Genomic DNA, 24616 nt, shown 5'->3' on the forward strand with positions numbered 1-24616 from the left:
GTCACTCTCCCCCTAAATGTCACTTCAAAAGGGTAAATTGTGTATTCTATACATACGTGGATAAACCTTCACTTTACGCAGGATGTCAGAGAAACCAGAAGCATGGATGACGTAGAGGGAGCTCTGACTATTAACACCACCACAAGTAGCACTGAGTAGGCTGGGGTCAATCTGCTTACTTCAAATTAGCGACTTTGAGTAGCATCAAAGGACAATAAAGGACTGAGAAACCCAGGAACCTATCGACTACGGATGTAAAACTGCTTAGGATAATGATCCTACATTATTTTAAAAACACACATAAAATGCACAGAATGGGACCAGCTTCTGAGATAAAATGGCACAGACTCTGGTCTTCAGCAGATGCCCTGGAGAACCTAATGTTTGTTTAGGTTGTTAATCAGCAATTGTCTTTGTTGGGTTCAAGCTTTGGATGAAACTGATAGCAAGCTTTTTAATAAACTTCTTATCTACTTCTGGAGTGTCAGCAACTTTCCCACCTAAAATATCAGTTTACATTTCAGTCATATGTAGTATTTTCAAAGATTTTTCTTCTTTTCCAGACATTTTCTAAAATATTTATGAAGATACTATGTTGCCTGTCTCTTAAAAATTCACAAAAATTTGAACTCTGTTGTATAATGGGTGGTGGTATTCCTAAGAGCCATTCTCATTATAAAGCATGGGCTTATGATATTTATTTTTTATAACATATACTTTCAAAGAAATAAAACACCATTGATTGTTGACTTGCAACATCACTAAGACATATATTTTATGTCTTCCTTTCCTACATCGTTCGAATTAGAGAATTGGGTATGATGCTGAGAGCTAACTACTTAAGATCATGTTAGTTTTCTTTTAGCTGGTCTACTGGTAGCATAAATCCTAAATTCGGTAGCTTCTGAATGACCTGTACTGTGTTAACTGATCTTGAAAAGAGAAGCTACCTTGTAACAAATCAAACAGAGCTAATGACTGCATGAAATGTGCTTGACTCTAATTATACATATTTTTATTGACCCAGCTGTCCAACACCGGGATGTGATGGAAGTGGCCACGTCACAGGAAACTATGCTTCCCACCGCAGGTACCTAATAACCTGGTGTGCAGCCAGCTTTTCATCATCGTGTTCCAATTTAAATACTATTCTTGCCCATTCTAGAAAGATATTATCTGGATCAGGAACTGGAGAATGGGTTTTGGTTTCTTTGGTTTTTCAGAAATAAAGCTGTTAAATCTTCAGTCTTTTCACTTATATGGTATAGAAATCAAAACTAGTTTCCTGATCCTGTACTCCAGGTTACAAACCAAAGTTAGAGTTTCTGTCAGGGCTTTTGTTGTGTCCAGCTTTAGGACTCAAGTGAAGCAAAGGTAAGACAGTGTGACTGGAGTCGACTGTTTACTCTGTAGATGCGGCATCCTCAGCCCTGGGCAAATAAGTCAATGCTTAGAGAGGTTAAACAATGACGAAAGGCTGTGCTTAACCTTTCCACTCACCTTCTTCATTGATGTGATTTGCTTTCCCTTTTGGCGCTGATTTAAACTCTTAAGCCATAAGCCATCATTTCTTGATGATGCAATAGCAATAAACTCCCCACTCCCCCGTCAGTAATGATTGAATCACTGAGTTCTAGAACTGTGGAGTCTCATTGGATTAAAGCCCATCTTTTAATAAATAGCAAACCCCAGTCTATGAGAAATAATTGAGGTGCCCACAAGCCCAAACTGGTTAGAGTATCAAAGCTGTATTCAAACCCTGCTATTTTGTCCCTAATCCCCAGTCACCGAAAAATTTAAGATGTTCACAGACTTGGGATGCCATTTAAATTGGATTTGTATATGTTGGTGTTCTGTATTTTGTTTTTGTTTTTCTCATCCCTCTTTAGTGTTTCTGGATGTCCTTTAGCAGATAAGACTCTTAAATCCCTCATGGCTGCTAACTCTCAGGAGCTAAAGTAAGTGTGGGAAGAGTGACCTCCTTGCCCTCATTCACCGTGTGGGGAACTGTGTTGGGATTCTCCTCATTCAGAACCAGTCGCTAACGAGTAGTAAATCATGTCTCACTAAGTTATGAGCAACATACTCTTTCACCAAAAAGTTCAAACGACTAAAACAAAATCACTGTTAGTTAATTAATTAGCTTACTTGGAGATTTTGTTTTTACAGTCATTTTTAAAGCAATGATGTAATAGTTCAACAAAATATTTTTTCTGTTAATTTCAGAATTTATTTAATAAATCAGACCTATGAAGGTGGGCAAACCACTTTTGTAATCTGATTTTAAGAAAGTTGCATATTATTCCTTATATCTCCTTTATTCCAAATTTCTCACTTGTTTATTTTTATATCTTGTTAAATTACATATAGAATAAAAAGTTATAATCTACTGATATCCTTTAAAATTATAATTAAGCATATATTTTAAACAGATAAAGGAGTAATATTAAACAAAATTAATAAAATTTATTTGCAAATAATATTTGAGGGAAAATTGGTGTTACTAAGTCTAGTGATAAAACAATATTTGTATAAATAGTAGAATCAACATTTGGTGTCTAAATCACTGGTAAATTTTCAGATATCTTTTAAAATATTTAGTTAGTATTTCCATTTTCTAATTTATTTAAATTTTTATCTAAAAATTACAAAAATAAATTTATGAAAAAATATAAAAAATCAGAGTTTTAGTACCAGAAATAGTAAAGGGAACAATGAAATATACAACTTTTCTCATTTTCAAAGTGCGAAGTATATTGATTTTGTCAGCATAGATTCTATAAACCTATATTGGCTGCCACTTTTCCAGACTAAAATATAAGAATGCTAAGTAAAGATTAATATTTAACAGATTGAAAACAGAAAAGTTCCAGGCATATTTACTCAATCTTACTTAATCTTACTTGCTCAATACTTACTTATTCAATCTTACTCAATTGCTCTAAACTTCCACATTGCTATATCTTAATAATAATAATCAGTTCTCTTAAATATTTTCCCTAAACATTATATCTAGGAATAAATGTCGATAATAAATTGAAAACATGTGTATTGATAGGTCCTCTTGCAATCTCCAGTATCTATGTGTTTTACACAGTCACCTAACAAGTAACAGCTTTAGATCTAGATCTTTTCCATATATAGAAGAAAAAGAGACATTTCATTGACCACTTCTTTAGATTCTCGAGAATTCCAAAACAGGGTTACTGGACACAGATTTTTCTATAATTGGGATATGCTAGTAAACCACTATTTTACTACAAATGTAATAGAAAAACTAGTATTCAACCTTTCTTACAATATGGAATACATATTACATCTGAAAATGGTTGACTGAAGCCTGGGGGCAGGTTTCTCTGTTTAGCTTAAAGAGATACATGCTGATTTTATATTTCATTTGAAAAAAAAGCATTTACTCCTATTTTCTGCCTCAGGCTTTAATATAAAAGCATTTCCATGACAGTTCACTGAGGGTAGAGTTTAAGAAAAAAAGATAGCATTCACATTTTCATTATTATTTTGGATTATTATTTTTTTCAAACTCTTGTTTGGATAGAAATCTGAACCAGGGTGAGTGTACAACTGAAATAATAACAAAGATACTTTCTACAAGAACCTTCAGAAGAGGAAACATTTTACAACAGCTTCCGTGTTTTCATTAATATTTAGGATTTTTTTTTAAAGGGAACAAAAGGGTGAGAGTCTGTTTAAATTGCTGTATTCATGTGTATTTGGAAACCTATTTCTAATCAGCATTCCAAATAGAATTGGATTTTCCCTCCTTTTTACCCCTCCTCATTCCAAATTTAATGGTTGATTGTCAATAATAGTCATTGGTAGATTTTCCAAGGGGCCATTCAAGTTGGGCCATGAGGCAGAACAGACCAGGTGCAAATGACTTAGGTTCTAAGGCAGCCACAGTAATGTGCCAAGTCTCTGGAATTCACCTATACCACTGCTCATCCGATTTTAATGGATTACCATGGTAGTGGAGCATGGCAAAGAAAATAAATTGTGCACAAAAACAACTTGGAAAACTATTTTTTCTTAAATAAAAGATAAGAACTTTACATGATATAGACAGAAGCCTAGCAGTGAGTTGTGGACCAAAATTCTGGTTCCTTCCAAAATAAGGTTAAAAAAAAAAGGATGCAGGATAACAACTAATACATTGTCTACCAAGCATCACACAGTAGCTATATATCTTAAATTTTCTTTAAAAATGGATTGTTAGCAATAATCTAATTTAAGCAAAAAATGTCCCACAAAAAGCAGCTCATTCCATTTCATTCTATTTGAATGTGTCATGACCCCCCTCCCTCCACTACAACCACTAGGCTTGTGCTCTCTTCCTGTGTTTTCCAGGTGTCCAACGCCAGGGTGTGATGGTTCAGGGCATGTGACTGGAAACTATGCTTCCCACAGAAGGTAGGATGGATCTTATTTCTGAAAAATGAAATCAGTGTCTGTAGCAGGGGCCACAGAGATCACATGGTTTTGTTTTGTTCTTTGTTGGGAACATATTTTAGTTTGTCCGGCTGCCCTCGTGCCAGGAAAGGTGGTGTCAAAATGACTCCTACGAAGGAAGAAAAAGAAGACCCTGAACTAAAGTAAGTGCGGCAGTTGAGGCAGCAGCCTCCAGGTCAGTAGCTTGTTGGTCAAATGGGCGAGGCCTTGGTCCACATGTGACTGAGCACTGATTGCGTTTCAGGGGAGCTGTACCCTAGCAAACGCGAGGACACTTGAAGCAGCAGTCAGTATTTGGAGGTTCAAGAGAAATTTCCCATTCCTAGCTATGTTTCCACAGTTCTTAGATAATGTAAAAGAAAAAGGAGGAAGATCATATTTTTTCCAGTTGTTTTAAAGGAAAGTTGCATTGAGGAAGCACTATAGAACAACAAATTGGCAGCATTTTTTTTTTCCTGAAATTTTAAGTTTTCTTAGCGTGAAATTTCATCGAAGTTAAATTCCCTTCTTTGAGACATATACTACTAAATCTTGGATGATATATGCAGATATCGATGTAGAAATTTAAATTGTTCATTCTACAGCATTTCTAAGTACAATATTTAGACAATTTGGAAAACAAAATTCCAGTTTTTTGAACAATGTGCTATGTAAGGTAGGGCAAGACAGTTAACGTTTTATACCCTTGGTCTTTGGAGGCAGTTTGACACAGTGCTCATCTGGTTGGCTAGGGCTAAAAATGGTGGGTTTGAACCTGACTCCACTTCTTGTAAAATGGATGGAAAGTTACCTAAGCTTGATAAGTCTCATTTTCTCCACCTATAAAATGGGATAATAATACGCTTTGTTCCATAGATTTGCAGTGAAGATTGCAAGAGATAATGCATGAAAATTGCTTAGCTCAGAGCCCGTGGACCATCATTACTGCTAGTACAATGCTATTTTGCTAGTTGTAATGGCATCTTTTAAAACTCTATAATTTCACCATTTGCCTTCTGGATAGTATGGGATCACCACTGCCTTCTTATTCACTCAGTTACTGCACTTTATGTTAGTTATCCAGTCTCTCCCAGCTGGTAATGTCTCTGCTGTGTCTCTCTAGATGTCCTGTGATAGGTTGTGACGGTCAAGGTCACATATCAGGTAAATACACATCCCATCGCACAGCTTCTGGCTGTCCCCTGGCTGCCAAGAGACAGAAGGAGAATCCTCTCAATGGGGCCCCCCTCTCCTGGAAACTGAACAAACAAGAACTACCACACTGTCCCTTGCCAGGATGCAATGGGCTGGGCCATGTAAATAATGTTTTTGTCACCCACAGAAGGTAACATTTGTTCTCTTTTTGTTGTGATGTTGTGATTGTTTTTCACTTGGGATGCTTTGTGTGTGGTGGGGGGGGCACCCTCTTCAAGGTCATAAATTACAGCACTTTAGATGTTATAACAATGTCTTGCCAGTTAGACATTTGACTAGTTTGAAGAATAAAAACTATTTTCTCTATTTCTGAAAATTCACTTACAATTTTCAAGTGTTGTAGAAGATGTGCATTTGTTTTCTGTATTCTAAAATATTGCTTATGCTGCCATTTTTTAATGGTTCGGTCTTTTAATGGTCCACTTCAGTTCCAAGTGGTTATATCTACTCCATTATGTAGTGTAATTAATTGTAAACTTTCACTTTATATACTTATGTCATTCCCTTCCTCTTGTGAACGAGCTCAATTTCAGGCCAAATCGTAGTTGTTTTGCTACTGGAAAGATGTGACTCATCCCCAGCAGCCAGAAAGAAAACGACAGAGCAACTACTAAGTGTACAACAGGATGAGAGAGATTTAGAAAACCCTTTATAGTTTCATAATGACTTAATTCCTTTATGACTAAGTGTCACATATTTCAACAGAGCCCTTGTGGGTTCAGTGATCGTAGACCACCTTTTTGGTTCACGTGCTACTTCAAGGAAAGGAGCTACAAGAGTCGCTGCAACTTCTCCGATCAAGTGGGCCCTTCCCACCTCGCTGGCTACTGCACATGAGGTGGATTTAAAGTTCAGTGAAGCTTTAGTGAGCCCTGATGTTTTTCTTATGAGTAGAATGTAAATTGAGCAAAGCTGAGACATTTTGACATTTTGTTCACTTTTAAAGATACATATCAATGGCATGAGAAAACGAAACCTTCCAGGAATTGCTGATTTAAGTGAATACCAGCGACACTTGCTTATGGAAAAACCCTGAAATTTTAAGTGGTTTATTTTTTGAGGATTTGCAAATGCATAGACACCTCCACAATAGTACGCATTGTTTTATTCTTTTTGAATCATCATTTCTATTCAGAAATGACAGTCACAAATCAAGTGTGCCTAATGTCACAGTTACTACACAGTTAGTTCACGGCCTGAGCAATATCCACATTAAAACTGATGATAAAATGTTACCGCTGTGCTATGGCGAGCACATCCCTCAGTTAGCAACAAGAGTTATCTTTAAAAATCCTGAAGAAGTTTTAAATGATGACACCGAGGTCAGCTGAGAAGCGACAGGGATTCTCATAAACTATCGGTGGAAGAATATTTGGTGAAGCCACTTGAGGAAGCAAGTTGCCTTTAGGGAGTCATTTTAAAGAGCAGATGAATGTGTCCTGCTGCCCAGCCACTGAGCTGTTAGGCTTATGCTCAGAAAATCTGTACAGTGGGGCCCAGACTCCAAGTTGGAAACTACCACGCTCCCACTACCACTCAAGAGCATAAATAAACGGTGTCTGCACACCGAGGTGCCGCAGGTGCTGCCACACACAGTGGTGAGGCAGGGACTGCCAGACACAGTGGTGACATAGGGACCGCTGCACAGTGGCAAAAATGAAGGCACAGCATGGGTGAATTTTAGAACACGATGCTGAGTGGGACACATTGCTGAAGAAAATGTGCGGTATGATCCTATTTATAGAGAGTTAAAAACAGCCACAAACATACATTTTTTAAAAATAGGTAATTATTAACCTGTAATGGTTTTCTTTGGGGGACAGGAGACAGTAATCATTGAGGGGCCAGCGAGCTTCAAACATATCATAAGGCATGCTCTATGTGTGAATGAAAATGATACTCATTTTAAGAGTATTCTCTAAACTGTAAATCTATATTACATGTAGCTGTGTACATATTATGTATTTCATAAAATGAAAATCAAAATGATGAATTCAAAAATTACAGGCTGAAAGATTAATACCAAGATATTTTCTAGGAGAAGAAAAGTAATTAAAAATTTAGACAAATGAATAACTGATTTCACTTTTCCACTAGAGATCTCTCTTGCTACTTAAAAGATTTAAGTCACTGAATTTAACTTGAGTGATTCTCTTGAAGGTGGAATGATTTCCTTAACTATATAGAATTTAATAAAATAACATTACAAAATGTCTAGCTTATTGCCTGGCACATCATAGGTGTTTCATACTATTTCCTTTCTCTTTCATAAAAATTATACTAATATATATATATATTTGCAATAAGGCGCTTAAGTAAGAATGATTTACACTGGAATACTACGGTCTAACCTACCATACACTTTTATATGTTATGTATTTTTAACCTAAAATCCCTGAGGTTGTTCAGGACTCTTTCCAATCGCTGTCAATAGTGGACTAGCATCTGTTTGGGCCCTCTCTGTTCCAGCAGAGAGCGCTGTTCTAAGTAACTTACATGGTTTATTCCCTTAAACCTTTACAAAAGCCTGTGAGCTACAGAGGTATTGGGATTATCCTCCGTGGATAGAAAAGGACACAAGCACAGGGGCGTTCAGGACTTGCCCCTGCAGACAGCACCAGGACGCCAGCGCCCCTTTCGTGAAGCTGTATCACCTGCAACCTTGTGTTTGAGACCTTCCATGTGCCAGGCACGGGCACAGACGAGTTCCTCAGTCATCATCTACGGTAAGTTTTGTAATTTTTCCCTTTCGAAGATTCAGCAGAATGGGAATAATTACAAAACTTACCTTACGAGATGGTTAAGAACAATTTGACTTGTGTATTACATCAGCATTATGTTTACATACTAATTACTTTAAAACCTTGCTTTACATCTTTATATTACAAACTTCCATTTTTGAAAAAACTAGCAATCGCTGAAGACAAATGATATCATATTAAAATGCACAGATGCAGACACACGCACACATCAGTATGGATGTTTGTGGCTTTAAAATCAGAAGTTCCGTAACTAATAGAACTCAGTGCTATGCTATAACTTTGCAATTTTACTGGTTTATTAATATATTATAAACAGTGATGCCCACTACATAAATTGTATCACTTGCCATTTTAATTTAACAAGGCAGATAAAGATATAGTTTAAAATTGCCATTGATATGCCTTAATAGAATTGCAAATTTGGTCAAAATCATATAGGACACATTCTCCCAGCCTTTGTACTGCGGAGCCCAAATCCAGCAGGAACACCCTAGACAACCTCCGCCTCTTCTCAGGCAGCGAAATGGAGCCTCATGGAGGACATCCTCAGAAGGAAAAGGACCTTTTAAATGCTTTCTGTCCCATTTTTTTTAAATTTAAGATTTGCTTAATATCCTTGAAGATATAACTACATTAGAAGATACAAAATATCAAATGGCATGTTTTAAATCAAACCCTCATGTTCATAGTTTAACTATACTTTTGGTTCTAAGTCACATAGTTTTGGATGCTTCATTCGCTTTCCACACTGCTGGGTTACAACTAGACATTTACTGCTGTGTTGTCTGAACAAAGCCGATCCTTTAGGGGAGAGAGAGAAGTCCTCACAAGCTATTGATTTCTATTATGTTACAAATGGACTTACTATATGTCACTTTTAAAATCCAGCTTAACAACTAAATAGTAGCCCTGTTCATGATCATTTTCTGAGGACACAATATGTGACAAAAGACAGATTTGTGCAAACTTTTCAGGCAAAAAAAGATAATGAAATTTAAATAAGCCACACTTTACAATGAAAAGCTTTGGATGTAGAAAAATTGAGTTCAATTTCAGTTTGTGCTTTTTCATTATTTTCTTTTCCTGTGTAAAATATTCATAATTTATCAAATTTTGGCAAACTACGTAACTTTCTTTTTATGTATAACACTATATACCTATTAATTTTATATTTTATATGATCTTTATATAGAATAATTTAGAATTCTTTAAAAATACATTCATTCAGCAATCATTAAGGGCTTTGCTTCAGAAATATTTTCTTTCATTTGGCCATGTGTCCTAATCTTTGGATTGAAAATAATTGTTTTATACATGAATCGTAATCAAATTTCTGCAGAAAAATATTTTAAATGGCTGATTATGATAATTTTTAATTTTATTTAAAAATCATATCTCTAAAAATACAACAAAATTACAAAAGAATTAATGGGTACTTAAAACCAACAAAATCATCTGATCATGTACTATGGAAAACAAGTGTTGTTCAATGTAATTATCATCTCAGTGCAATTTAAATAAAACAGATGACATTAACGGAAAGAGCACTGCTGAAGACTGAAATTAAGGAACAGTATAAATGCCACTAAAAGACAATTCGCTGCCTCAGGAATGGTTATATCTGAATATTCTCGTAGGGGTTCCTTTTATTTTTTCAGGGTAAAGATTTCTTTGTGAAAAATAATGTTTTAAAAGTTAAAGAAAAAATTAGACACTTTCCCATCCTCCAACTGAACTTGTCATGAAGAGAGAGGGTTGTTATTTTGACCTTGTAATAATTTGAGTCATTCTGTAAAGATCAGACCACAGTATATATAAAGACAGAAAGAACTAGATTCTGCTTTATTATTTATGAAATTTTGACTAATTTGGAACAATTCTTATTCATACTACTTCTGTACAATTTTATGTTTACAGAAAATAAAATAACCACTACTAAAGAAAGGAGCTTATAAGAATGCAGAATAGTAACATTTTAACAAAAATTCATTAAACGATAATATCAACAGTAGCTATTTGTATTTTAAGAAAAAAAAAGACAAAACATCTTATATTATTTCAGGGCCTTTTGCTTTTGTTTGAATAGATATTTACTCATTACTCTTTACAAAGGGACTGCAGGTTATAATGTAATTAGTAAGCAGCCAAATATTTAAATAGTCAGCAGAGAATAAAAAAAAACTAATTTTTATAGGAACTAATACGTGATTCACACATGGGAATAATTTCTGTCTTCACAGCTTATCTGGATGTCCTCTAAATGCACAAGCCATCAAAAAGGGCAAGGTCTCAGAAGAACTAATGACCATCAAGCTCAAAGCAAGTGGAGGTAAGGGCTCATGGCTGGGTTCACCATCCCCACAGAGGTCCAGACCGCTTATTCCCTAAGGGTTCTGCATACCAAACTGTACCCTATGCAGAAGGTGTAATTTTAATATACAAGAAGGAAGCTTTCCTCACAATTCAACTAAAACTGTAATTTTATCTAAAAACAATAGCTTAGTGTTTTTCCCTACTTTTTAATAAGGACCTCCAACATTGAAAATGCTTGTGTATGTGTGTGTATGTGCACATGTGTGTGTGTGTCTGTGTGTGTGTCTGTGTTCCTCGTGTAAGCCCTCTACCAAATCTCAAGAAACACAATTTCTGGCATCTCTGTTTGAATCTTCAAATTTTGTTCGATATTCAAAACGATGTTATGATGGCGAGCCCAGATGATTTAAATTTAGCATCTCTACATGTAATTCCCTAGTGTCAAATCCCTGATCAAAGTTAACATACAGCTTCTGTACTCTGTATTCGTATCCTCCAACTTTTCTTTAAATTCTTCAGTGCTTTTCTTAAGATTTCTCATCAGCATTATTTCAAGCATGTGTTGTTTTCCATCGCAGATCATTCTACGGCATCTGAGAAACAATAGCAAAGCAAACGTTTTACTTTGGATAGTTTATTTGATGGTGTTTTGGGCACATGACTAGAATTGAGCTGGAGACTTTTAACTCTTGTAACTTTATGTCATTGAAACCATTGCTCAATCGTTTTAATTTGTCTGTGATTTTTTTTTAAAAAAAAGAAGATATGCAATATCCAAGGAGGGAAGCACTCTTGATTTTCCTACTGTTTTCCTCTGAGTCTGTCAGACACGTTATTTAAAGTGTTCTCCCTCCATGGCGCTAACTTTTAAGAGCTGAGGGAGGTCAGAACGCTTGTGGAGGAGAAAACAAGTGTTAGGGACGGGTCTGTACTCTACATTCTCTCTAAAGTCCAGATACTCAGTAAATATGCTTTCTCCAGCTGCTCTGATTGTTTCTTGGAAATACTCCCCGCTTTTCAAATGCCTCTCAGCACATTTTCAGTGAAGTTGGCACCATTAATATTTATTTACACATCACCTTATCTCAAACAACATTTAAAGAGTGGGGAGTGCAAAGCTACATTTAGAAAGAAGAAAGCTACTTAAAAATTAATTTAAAAAAACTGAGATAAAAGAAAATGATAAGATGCGACAACCCTGAGGATAACACAATAAATGTGTGAAGCAAGCCATTTCACAGAGGGTCAAAAAGGATCTCAAATTTGACTTTCAGCTTTTTAGAAGCTAAAGCCAAAAGGGAGTATAATCACTATGAGTATCATGCTGTCAGTAAGTAAATTCAGAGCAAAACTTTCTAGAATTGAGCACATGAAGAAATACTTCCTATGAGTCTTTATTATGTTAGCACCCACAACTTATAGTTCATGTCTCTAAATCACAGGCTGTTCCTAATAAAGATAAGAACAAAACAGTAAGCTGGTGGCTTTACAGCATATGATAATGAAGCTTTTATAAGGGGCTGGTGTGGTATGGGCTAGTTATGTGCTTCTGATGGTCTGTCTGAACCCACTGGTATACTGTTACAGTAACCAGGGAGCAGTAGGAGTGAGCACACACCTTCTGGGGCCCTTTATAAATCCAACATCTTCGGCTGAGCTTTCCAAGGCTGTGGAGCAGCAGTGAGATGGGTGGGACATTCTAATAAGTGCCTAAAGTGCAGTTATTCCAGGTGGGCCAGGAAACCAGAGTACATGTTTTTACAATCTAAGGAGCTAGGACCTGATGCTAATATAAAGATTGAGAATTTCTAAAGATTTTTGCATGAAAAAAAAATCCACTTGAGTTCAGGTCAGTGGTCAGTTGAGGGTCAAGAAGGAACTAAAGTGCTCAAAGGTCTGCTCTAATAGCGTTCCATCCCCATCGCCCCCTACCTTAAAGCCTGACCATAATAATTATTCCCTGGATGATTCATAAAGCAGGTGTAAGCCAACCCTTCCTCAGTCATAAAATAATACATCAAATTGCTATAAAATATAAAGTGAACATGACTTTAAACTTCTTAGTGTATTTTGTTAAATTAAACTAGATGCAAATCATTCATGCAGTTGGTTGAATTTGGTATCATGTTGAGAGAAATTACCTACAAACCAATTAAAACACGGAAAGTCTATATCAAAAATTTTATATTAATTTTAGAAGAATTAATCTTCTGTTCCCTATCCTTGCCATAATTAAATTGCCACTAATTTTTAAGACCATTATTAGTCCTTGATAATAAAAGCAGATCATCAGTACATGAATAAATGCTTGCCTTTCTAGTCTTGGTGGGGATAAGTAAAAATTATGATGGTTGACCAATGTAGATGTTTTTACATTTAGTGTCCTTCTAGTTCTTCCCATGTAACAAAATAGTATGTTCTAAATATTTTGATATATCATTCCTTTCTGGATATTCTCTTCATCTACTTAGTAATAAAAATAGTCAAATTTATATTAATTCATTTCCCCTAAATAAAAACAGAAGTAAAATTTTAGTCTATAAACCAAATATAAAAATAAAGGTTCACGCAAAAAATATAATAGAATGTGTTCAAAATAAAATAGAATTGTTTCATTTACATAATATGAAAAAATAACTACTTAAAGTCCCTTATAAGTTGAGTACACCTGCTATTTACATATACCTACATAACATATTTATATAGAATATAAAGAAAATTTTATTATAAATTACATAATCTTTAATTATATACTTTAGATTAGTATCAAGTCAAAGTTAGAATTATTGAATGAAAAGAAAGCATATGCTCTTACTTTTGAATAGGTGTACTCTATAAAGAAACAGGGCCATTGAATAGTTCAGTAAAATATTTACGGGAAAGATTATATGGTTTCTTTGATCAGCAACACCTAGCTAGTCTAGCCTTCTATGTCAGTATATCTATAATGGAACATTAGTGCACACATTTTACTGACACTTTCAAAACAGATTAAATATCTGTGTGTAAAGGTAGCATTACAATAGTTAAAAGAACATATGCTAGAACCAGAAAGCTTTTGATTTGAATCTGAGCTCCAGTAGCATACTAATTAACATCTTCATGCCTTGGTTTTCCCATCCATGAATTAAGGTAATAAGTGTATCTGCATCATAGTATCCTTAAGAGAATCAAATGAGTTAATATTTGCAAGTACAGTGTGACATTCAAAATTGGTATCATCCTCCCAGCTCCACTCAACAATGAAGCCTTTTAAAGGGTGCATGTATTGAGAGGCGTATCTCAGATTTTCAGGTAAGGTAATATATACACAGAAAAAAAATGACAAAGAGATTGGCTGAATTTGCTTCTGTGGCTAAAATATCTCTCCAGTTCCCAGCAATCATAGTGAAAACATAGTTCACCCATTTATTAATTTCATGAGAATTTATGGAATGCCTAGTATGTATTAGATTCTGTCATAATGTTTCTTTTTGAGGTCCTTCCCCATAGGCTTTGAGGTACTTTTTGTTATTAGGCATCTTCCAAATGGCCCCATCTGGATTAAGAGGCATGAGTATCTTCACTAGCTTGGACTTCAGGGAAACATAAGCTTTACTAGCTCTCAGTGCCAAGAACCCAAACTCTCAAAACAGTCTTCTCACAAACATCCATAACTTAGCCAAAACTGAACTTATCAGTTTTCTGCTGCAAGTTGCTGCTCCTTGACTCTTCCTCATCCCAGAAACACCACTAGCACCCCAGCTGCTCAAGTAGGAACAAGAGTCACCCTTGTCTTCTCCATTCTCTCATTCCCTTCCTCCAACCCATCACAAGTGTTGCCAGTTCCACCTTCAGGTTTTGCCTTGAGTCTCCTTCCATTATTACTGCTCCCACTGCCGTGGGACAAGGAGTCATCCCCAGCCAGGACCCAGGCAATAGTCTCCTAACTGGTTCTGGCTTCTGTTCCATCTCCTCTTCAGTCCAAGCTCTGCTCAAAACTCTGAAGTATGCTTTTAAAAAGTCAGCCAAAATCACGTCACTCCCTGCTTAAAATCTTTCGCTGGCTCCCATAACACTTAGAATAAACCCAAGCTCCTTGTGAGGTCCCCCCATGACCCACTCCCCTCGCTCACTGGGCCTTCGCTCACAAGGGCCTCCTTACAAAAGTCCTGAGAGCATTTTCTTCCCACTCCTTTGTGCTTTCTGCTTCCTCCACCTGGAATGCTCATCTCACCCACTAGCTTGTCATACACCTGCTCTTTCATATCAGAAAAGTCTCAGATTAAATGAGGTTTCCCAGGGAAAATCTTCATAGTACCCTGCTTGTTTCCTTCATGACTCTCCATATTTTATGTGTTTTCTTTGCTTATTGTTTGTCTCACCAGATATTAAGAAAATACCATTTTTGAAGTGGAATTTGATTCCAAAGAGACAGAAAGAAAAAAACCATATGTCAAAGAAATGTAGCACTGAAAATACCCATTTAATTGAGACTCTGTGCTCCCTGAAGCTTTTGGAAACAAATATTTCAATCCCTGTTGTCTGAGAGAAGATTCCTCTATCAGCCACTAAAATATGGTGCTGAGAATGCAATACAATTCTCCAGATACAGCAGGCTTGTGCAGAATAAGTCCTGTGTCCCAATATTTCTGTTAGTGTGGCCCTGGGTAATTGTTTTCTTAGTAATGTGTCACACTTGACTTAGTTGTGGGTTTGCTTTTCTTTATTGAATCTCAGAACCCAGAATTAGATGACTCTTATGACACCCTCTCTTCAATGTCCATGCGTGGCCCACTTTTATTCAGGTAATTAGTTACTTAAAATTAAGCAAGAAGTACCTACAAAACATTCATCTGTTTATCATGCTGTATGAAATTTTCAGGGCTTACATTTTCCTCTTAATAGTGTGTTAGTATGAGTCATCCATGTTGTTTTTGATGAGTGGGTATCTTGTTTCCAGGTTGTACTTTCGTGAACAATATGCTATATACATCTTGTAAATGCCTCCTATTATACATGTGCAACTGTTTGTATTAGGTGGGTACCTAGGATTGAAATTGCTGGATCATAGAGAATGTGAAGTTCACTTTCAGTAGTATTCCAAAGTAGTAACCCCAGGAAAGTATAAGAGCCTAGATCTATTTCAAACAAATTGCCAAGTCTTCCCATCCTGCTGTCGTGAAATCAATCTTATTAAATATAAATACAAAAGTTTATGTTTATCCCACTTAATTGGTATCTCTTTGGTTTAGATTCATCATTCTAGACTGTTGAGATTACCTAAATACTGCTATGGCATCCTTAATATTAACTACCTTATCCATATTTTAAAAATCTTTAAAATGTATTTATATTCCTTTTATAAATTAGTGATGGGAAAATAACTCTTGTTCATTGACAGCCTGCTCTATGTTCAGCACTTTATATCTTATTGTATCAATTCTCACAACATAGATTTTAGGTCTTTTACAGACAAGGAAACTAAAGCACAAAGAAGTAAGTTTCCCAAGTTAAAAATTAAGAGTCAAAGTCAGCATTCAAACTTCAAAGCCCATGTTCCTTCTCCTAGATTGCATTTGTTCCTTATCCAAGTCCATGAAGAGAACTCAATTTATCTGTCCCTTGACTCTGACCCACCTGCCAGCACCCCAGCTATGCCTCTATAATGGCTCATAAAGCCCCCCTCAGTTGACAAATGTATAATTAATCAGCAAAACTCATGTCTGAACTGTCATTGCAGCATTTTATATGAGAGAATACATGAGCTTTGGGATTCAGTCTCAGCTCTGCCTCTTACTCTGAACATGGGCAGGCTACATCATCCCTGTCAGTGTTCACTGCGGCCTCAGTTAACCTAAGGCTCAGTGTCTTCGTATGTGAAAGATGTATACTGGAACATGCTCCATAGGGTGCAGTGAAGTTTAAATGAGAAAACATTTACAAACGTGTCTGCAGCACACCTGGAACATAATGGAGCAACATTGAATGGTGATACTTTTATATTCCTTTTTTCTTACAAAGAATTTAAATATTGTAACTCCTTTTTTTACTCACCCTTTTAGAATCTTGGATGTGGGTTTAGGTAAAAAAACTCAACATTTCAAACCAAAGCCTAATTTTCACTTCACAAACCACAAATTAGATGTAAAATGACTCAGATTTGTCACATTCTCATATTTTTGATTTGAATTAAAATAGTCCGACTCTTCACAGGTATAGAGAGTGATGAAGAAATTAGACATTTGGATGAAGAAATAAAGGAACTGAATGAATCCAACCTTAAAATTGAAGCAGATATGATGAAACTTCAGACGCAGGTAAACAGAAAGTTCTCTTCATGGCAATCATCATCTTGAGTGGAGGCAAAACATTTAACTGTTAAACCTTGTGATAAAAAAAAAAAAAATCCGCTATCTTACAATGAATATACTGAGCATGTCTGGATTACATAATTACTGTAAAAATGTGAATAGGTGGATCATCCTATAATTACAGAGTCCTATAGAATGTGTGGTGCTTTAGAAAAATTGTCATGAGACGATATGAGAGTACTTAGTTTTATTCAAAATCCAAGTAAAACAAAGCAACTTTATAAATTTAATTTTTCTACAACACATCTGAATGTGTCCGTTTTTCTTAGAAGCAGATCTTCTAAGATTTTCTTGAACAGATTCTTTACCAAAAATCCAAGCAATTTCTCAATTCTGCATTCTTGTTTGTAATGTCTGCCCCATCCCTGATTAAATTTATCAAGTGGAAATTAAAAGTCCAGGCTAGGACTTTTTAAAACACTAATCATGACATTATTGCAACAAGTCAGAAGGAAAACAATAATTAGACAAAGGGTGGGCTGAAGTAGACTTCTCCCTTCTCTTCTCTCCTGAAACATAAGATTTTTAGACCACTGTGGTGACTGACTCTCAGAAGTCCTCATTCACAGGACCTTAAGACTGAAGGTTTCAATTCATCTGAAACACGGGTTTGGTTTCCTTACCCAGCATGACCAACGTCATAGTCTTCCACTAACAACGATCAAGTCTACAAAAAGAGCTTGATGCCTTGGTTTACAGATTGTGGGAACTCCTCTTTGGAACCATTAGCAAAGAAAGTGAAGGCCTCTGCTCTCATGGAACTGAAAGTCTAGAAGGGTGTGGCAGACAATAAAAAAAAAATCATAAATCACAAATTGTATTGTATGAGAGAAAGGGAAGGGGGAGAGGCAGCCAGATTTCAATATAAAACAGGATAGCCAGGCAAGGCTTCAAGAAGAAGAAAACATTTTGGCAAGGACTTCTGGAATTGAGGGAGTTTGCCAAACAGGTATGGGGAAGAGTGTTTCAAAGAGTAAAAACAGCAATGCAAAAACCCTATATCTTAAGAAGGCTCAGAGTTTTGAGAAAGAGCGAGTATGGCTGCAGGTGAGTGATGTGGGGGAATCAAAGGAGACAAGTCCTAGAGGTAACGCATGGAGCATCCTAGGCCATGTTAAAGGCCTTGGTTGTTGTTATTCTGAATGTACACAGAACCATTGTGGGGTTTTGAGCCAAGGATTAACGTGATCATACTTGACTTGCATCTGACTTACATTTTAAGAGACTCATATTGGTAGCTGTGTTGAAGATGGGCCAAGAATAAGACTGCAGGGTTCAAAGCCACATGCAGAGCCACCCATGAGTAGAGAGTGACAGTCAGTCAGTCACTCTCGTGGCTAGGCCCAAGGGACAGCAGTGCTGATGGGGACAGTCATCCCATCCCAGATATTTTGAAGGAGGATCCCAGTGGACTTGGAGTGTAAGAAGAGGAGAACCCCAGGGACACCACGAAGGCCCAGGCAACGTGCAAATTGCTACCGACTGGGAAGGAGGGACTGCATGAGGGGCAGGTTTGAGGAAGAAGCTACAGTTTGCTTTTGAACTTAGTGAGCTTGAAATATCCATCACATAGCGATGTGGAGATGTGGTGGAATCTGCAATTAGTAGGAGAGACTGGGCTAAAGATATATCTTTGGGAATGCAATTCCAAAATTCGGAGCAACATGACAGGATTGCACTTTGTGAAGAGAGGATGCAGAGTATGCATTCCTTGGCATTTAGATTCAGCTGATGCATTTTCCTTCGGAGAGAAAACTTTTATACTCCTTACAAACTCTACTTCTCATGCTCTCAAGTTATTTTCATTTCAGATCACATCTATGGAGAGCAACTTAAAGACAATAGAGGAGGAGAATAAACTTATAGAGCAGAACAACGAAAGCCTGCTAAGGGAGCTGGCGGGTCTAAGTCAAGCCCTCATTTCAAGCCTCGCTGACATCCAGCTCCCACAGATGGTAAGTCCAAGGCCAGAGCGTGGCTGCGCCATTCCAAGTGTTTGCGGTGTTAACATACAGTCACCAACAGAGCCACCAGGCAGACAAACCTAGTTTTGAGGAGACCCATCAGCAGTCACCAAGGCATCATGTATCATCATATACGACTTGCAATAACCTCTCTCACTGGGAATATGATAGACATATACACTTAAGTTACAAGGTCAAGAGTGTCTGATATTGTAGGAGTTCCTTAAAGATGAGGGTTTATTTGAAACTTGTTTTATAATGTAATATGAAAGTTGGAGGCCAAAATTCTCTGGCTGAAAAATTAGTTTCCAAATAGAAAACTTACAGAATCTGAGACACAGCCATTTGCGTCATCTACTCAATTCAAGAACAGTAGAAAAAAAATTAACTTGGTGCTTTCTTTATACTCGGTATAAAGAGCATACTTGAGTTGCCCTCACACAGAATAAAAAACACCAAAGTGAATTAAAAAATCGTTTTTTTTACCCCCAAAATCTAAACACATATTTGAAGTATGGCAACTATTTAAAATTTATAGAAAATTAGTTTTCTTTACATTTTCATAAATATAATAAACATTTAAAAGAGAAGCTGCATTGTTGAATACCTTTAATTTACTCAGTGTGTGCATTTTTAGAACAAGTTTTCTAAAGCCGAAAATTTTATATATAGAATGATTTTAAAAAGTGGCAATTTAATGAAGAAATATGATTGGTTTCCTAAAATATAATAAGTCCCTCAATTTACCCAATTTTCCAGCATAGAGCTGCCATCTTAACCAATTCCAAATGTGTCTCTTGACAATAAATATAAATCAACAATTTTAAAAAATTAATAATGTAATAAAGAACACAAAGGAAAATAAAATAGTACTTTGTGGCCACTGTTAAGGTAATTATCAGAAATTATTATATTATTTATTGTTTGTCTAATTCATACTTTGAATTTATAATCCTTAATACTTTTTCCTAAACCAGTGCCATAAAAATAATCATTACCATACAAGATAACTTGTACTTTGTGTAGGGACTCTAGTGGTGACTTTTAGGGCTGATCACACTACATGTTCACAAAGGCACCAAGGACTGAGCATTCTACAGTTGAGGAAGTAGAGGCACAGAGAGTTTACGTAATTTGATCAAGGTTCCAAGACAGCACAAGTTAAGTGGGCCTGGCTTTACAGTGTGGCCTTTATTTACTCTGCCACCTGGATCCTAGTCCAGTTATGTGACTCTCCAAGAAACACATGACAACACAAAGGCAGAAGCTAAACGGGACAGAAAACCACAGTTACACAACACTAATAATTTAGAACAGTACTTTGCTGAGCACAACAAAATATTCTTCAAATTTAGAAAGCCTACCTTCTAAATAACAACAATAATATCCTTTATATATATAGTATTTAAACCTTTAAAAGTCTTTTCTTCCAAGCATCTTGTGAAGTAAGGCACATACATAAGTTTTCAAAAAGATGGGAAAATGGAGGCATCAAAGAATGTTTGGGTAGCATTCTTTTTTGTCATTCATTTCCTTTCACACAGCGTACAGTTTCTACACAACAAGTGTCTATTTTCTTTGAAGCACCACATTAGGCAAAGGAGATACCAGAGCACACACAGAAAAAATAAGGAATGAGCAGACTCTGACTTTGCGAATCTCATATTCTACCTGGAAATACAGATAGAGAATTTTTTTTTTAAGTATATTACAATAGTGCTGCAAGGGAAAAGGGACGAAGAGGTGTCTGAGGATGAAAGAGGAAATTTTCCATGAGAGAACTGGTTAGTGAGCAGCTTGCTCAAATTTTAAATTCCTTATCCAGCCCAGTGCTGTCAAAGGAATCATCTGGTATAAGCAAGCCTTCCTCCCCAGCATTGCTGACATCCACCTTCTGCATAGAGAGGTCTGTTTTATGCTGAGCATATGCAATTGAAGCTGAGACTACCTCTCAAGAGAAATAATGCAGCTTTGAGGAATCCAACTTAGCAGTCAGACATCTACATTATGTGGCTCCACACTGACCACAAAATATTGTACAATTACATTAATCCCATTAATTGAGTAAAGAATGAACAGGAGACCCCAACACACACTGTCTCTTTCCCTCTCCCAAGACTCCAGCAACCATATATATCCTTACCTTCCTTCCCAGACTCCGGAGTCACTGATACGCTTCCGTGTTATTTGGTCCTCCTTTTGCCTCAGCCTGAATCCCTGTGATTGGTTCAATGTGTTTTGTCTTCATTTAGGGGCCTATCAGTGAGCAGAATTTTGAAGCATATGTAAATACACTCACAGACATGTACAGCAATCTGGAACGGGACTATTCCCCGGAATGCAAAGCTCTACTAGAAAGTATCAAACAGGCAGTGAAGGGCATCCACGTGTAGGACCGCAGCACTGCCAGGCAACAGAAATCACCAACAGCAGTAAAACCGATGGATCTGCTAGGGGCTCCCGTGCTACTAAGGCATGTAGGTTGCCATTTCGTATTTACACTTGCAACATTGCACTAATTTTTTCCCCCAGCTGACATAAAAAAGAAAGAAAATCTATGATAGACTCAAAGTAATGCTGTCAAATATTAGATCTTATTTATTTTCATATGTTTTCCTTTTATTTCTTCATTGCACTCTTTTTTCTTTGTAAAGTATATGTAAATTAATGTGACATTTTTATATTTTATTTATTTCTAATCAAAGAGTTTTTTATTTTTTAACTGCATTTTGAAGTCTGCCATATTTTTACAAGTGTGTTTGTTTATTTTGCAATAGAATTTAAATAGAAATGCTATTCTCAAACACATATCTTTCTGGGTTTAAATGAGAAAACAAAAAAGTATGAAGGAAACCCTTGTCTAAGGACTGCACTAGGCTCCAGTTTGATTTTGTTGCACACTTCTTTTCCCCCGCTTTCTCTGACGTTTGTGTGGGTCAGCCGGCCTGTGGTAAGGTGAGACGCAGAGAAGGAAGAGGAAGGTAAATGGCGCCCACTAGTGGCGCAACGCGCTCTCACAGAAGCACAGTATACTGGGAAAGCCTGCTCAGAATTTGTTAGCAATAATTAAATACAGCGATTAGCAAAGTATTGGACTTGGCTGTACCATTTCGGTTTATATGAATTATTTATTTGAAACGTTTTAAAGAAACATAAGCCTTTTTAGTGATGCAGATTTGTCTGTTTGTTTTTCAAGTCATATCAGATAGTCGGCAACCCTTCTTCCAAGATAAGAAATAAGATTTGATGTAACCAGCCAGGCTTTCCGGCCATATGTTGGTACAATATACAAGTGACGATATTGATGTAGATTTGTACTTAGCAAATACAAACACATCCAAATGGAAAATTCTGTAGATACCATATCCCCTGAAATAGCATTTATCTTACTGGGTTGACTGGAAAGGAATGGAAAATATAGTAACACATGAAAAAATACTATTTCTATCTGAACACTGGTGACATGGTCTTACCCTCTTTGGGCAACAAGACAACTTTCAATTTGATCCAAATCTTTCTGTAGAACTACAAGCGCTACAAAGTATACACACACAGGCACACACCCCAACATACACACTCACATACACTCACACAAACATAAAATTGAGCCTGCAATCTTGAATTTCTGAATGGATCACAGGTTAGTAGTTGCTATAGTAAAGGCAATGTCTATTTCAGGGATTGTAAAGTAGTTAAGCATTGTTTCAAAAGTTTTTTTATATTTATTTTTTTTAAAAAAAAGGTATAGACAACCAGCTAAACTGCCTTTTTGGTGTGCACACACACCTCGTGTGCAATGTGCCTCCGTGTAAATGGACACTTGAACTTAGTGTGGGCTTAATTTTTTGTTCTATAACAAAAGTGTTTATTTTTTATTAGCCTCATGGATATGTAGATTGAATGTGATGGCACTCACAGGCTTGATATATTCCACTGTTATTACTGTTACCTGCACAAATGAAAAGTAATATCGACAGTAATTCTGCTTCCATGCCACTGTGGTCATTGTTATGTATTAAGTGGGGCTTATCTTTGGTTTGGGGTTCATTTGAACCCTTATTTCTTAGTTTAGTGAAAATGAGATGTCTGTTCTTAGGTAGGAACGGTGTTTATTTAAAAATCAATTTAAAAAGAAAAAGAGCTACCATATGTGCTGTCTATTATAAATGGGACACCAAACAAAATTTTCTATTAAAGTTATGTACTTGCAAACATTTTGCTATACGGTACTTGATAGATGCATACAAATGAGTTCACTTATTACAAAGACAAACGTTTAATTTGCTAAATATTTTAACAAGTTTGTTATATATTTTATTTAATTTAAAAGAAATCTCTTACCAACCTATGTATTTATTATTATAATTTACTATGACTTCGGGTTAATTTATTTGTGTTTGTATAGTTTGAGCAGGATGTTTTGTGAAGTACGTTTGTATTTATTTGCCTCCTTTGTACTTGATGTATTTTGTAATGTGCACTGAATTACTTTCCTTTCAACTATGTTAATGATTGATACTGTAAATTGGGTCTTTTGTAAACAACAAAAGGGCAATGATGTTTGCATTTTTTTTTAATTTCAAGTAGTTTGTTTGTATACTGTTTCTTCAAACAATTAATATTTCTTAATTCAAAGCAACAAAATTGTGTTCAGTGCTGTACATTGGTGTATGGTAGGAAATAAAAATTGACAATGAGTTTTGCCGTTATCTTTTTCAAGCTACTATACAGACTGCTGTCACTATCCCAGAGGCGCTCTGTTGGGGTCTGTACCCCCAGGTCCTCGAGCAGTTCTGACCATTTTTTGGTTCTGTCAGCCAGTCTGCTTGACTTATTCTTTACCTCAAGTAGACAGGATTTTTTGCCAGTTGACAAGTTATCATAGCCTTTGGTTTGGCATACACCTACAGATCGCGAGCAGAAAATGCACCTGGATCTAGTGAGAAATAAAATATAGGCCCCACTCCCTGATTCCAAAATTGCTGTGGATGTATCTACATGGTCATACAAGTCAGTTGAACTCAAATCAAAGAAAAATAATGGTTATTTCTTTAAAGTATCTCTTTTACTTCTGTTTTCCCCACCTACTGACAGTCGGCTTAACTTAATATTCGAGCTTTTGAAATAAGTCAGGCAGAAAGGACAAGAACCATATGATTTCACTCATATGTGGGATATAAAACAAAAAGCAACAAATGAACAAATAAAACAAACATATGAACAAATAAACAAAAAAACAAGCTCATAGGCAACAGAATGATGGCTACCAGAGGGAAAGGGGTGGGTAAAGGACAAAAGGAGTAAAAAGTAAAAAGGTAAATATGATGACAGAGGGAGACTAGACTTTGGGTGGCGAACAAACAATGGAGTATACAGATGTGGTATTATAGAGTTGTACACCTACACTTTATATAGTGTTATTAGCCAATATCACCCTAATACCTTTAATTAAAAAAAAAATTCCAGTTTCTGCTTAGACTCCTGTGGAAACAGTGTGGAAGGTTACCTACCTAACTCCAGTTTCCTGGTTACAGATGACCTGGGTGGGTTTGAGGAAAGGCAT

At 36.3% G+C, this 24616-nt stretch overlaps 1 protein-coding gene and 1 long non-coding RNA gene across 10 annotated transcripts in view; one reads left to right on the forward strand and one right to left on the reverse strand.

Moving 5' to 3' along the window:
• Nucleotides 1–23750, forward strand: part of LOC120607253 (suppression of tumorigenicity 18 protein) — a 261461-nt gene extending 237711 nt beyond the window's left edge. For all 7 annotated transcript variants that reach the window (XM_039868954.1, XM_039868958.1, XM_039868953.1 and 4 more), the window contains 9 exons: nucleotides 1028–1090; nucleotides 1890–1958; nucleotides 4366–4428; nucleotides 4530–4610; nucleotides 5570–5791; nucleotides 10664–10752; nucleotides 16932–17035; nucleotides 18901–19044; nucleotides 21306–23750. In XM_039868954.1, the coding sequence (XP_039724888.1) occupies nucleotides 1028–1090; nucleotides 1890–1958; nucleotides 4366–4428; nucleotides 4530–4610; nucleotides 5570–5791; nucleotides 10664–10752; nucleotides 16932–17035; nucleotides 18901–19044; nucleotides 21306–21446 (976 nt within the window). In that variant the 3' untranslated portion in view covers nucleotides 21447–23750. The remainder of the gene's footprint in view (nucleotides 1–1027; nucleotides 1091–1889; nucleotides 1959–4365; nucleotides 4429–4529; nucleotides 4611–5569; nucleotides 5792–10663; nucleotides 10753–16931; nucleotides 17036–18900; nucleotides 19045–21305) is intronic.
• Nucleotides 2776–21281, reverse strand: LOC120607256 (uncharacterized). 3 transcript variants are annotated; one of them, XR_005654115.1, is made up of 5 exons: nucleotides 21197–21217; nucleotides 17713–17858; nucleotides 16997–17102; nucleotides 11205–11329; nucleotides 2776–4576 (listed from the first exon to the last, which is right to left on the reverse strand). It is a non-coding gene; the product is annotated as an uncharacterized LOC120607256 (long non-coding RNA). The 3 variants fall into 3 exon arrangements; XR_005654113.1 differs by lacking the exon at nucleotides 2776–4576 and having other exon boundaries at nucleotides 10285–11329; XR_005654114.1 differs by lacking the exons at nucleotides 2776–4576; nucleotides 17713–17858 and having other exon boundaries at nucleotides 10287–11329; nucleotides 21197–21281.
• Nucleotides 23751–24616: the final 866 nt, after the last annotated feature.

The sequence above is a fragment of the Pteropus medius genome, unplaced genomic scaffold (genome assembly GCF_902729225.1).
Source record: "Pteropus medius unplaced genomic scaffold, Ma_sr-lr_union100, whole genome shotgun sequence".
Classification (NCBI taxonomy): Eukaryota; Metazoa; Chordata; class Mammalia; order Chiroptera; family Pteropodidae; genus Pteropus; species Pteropus medius.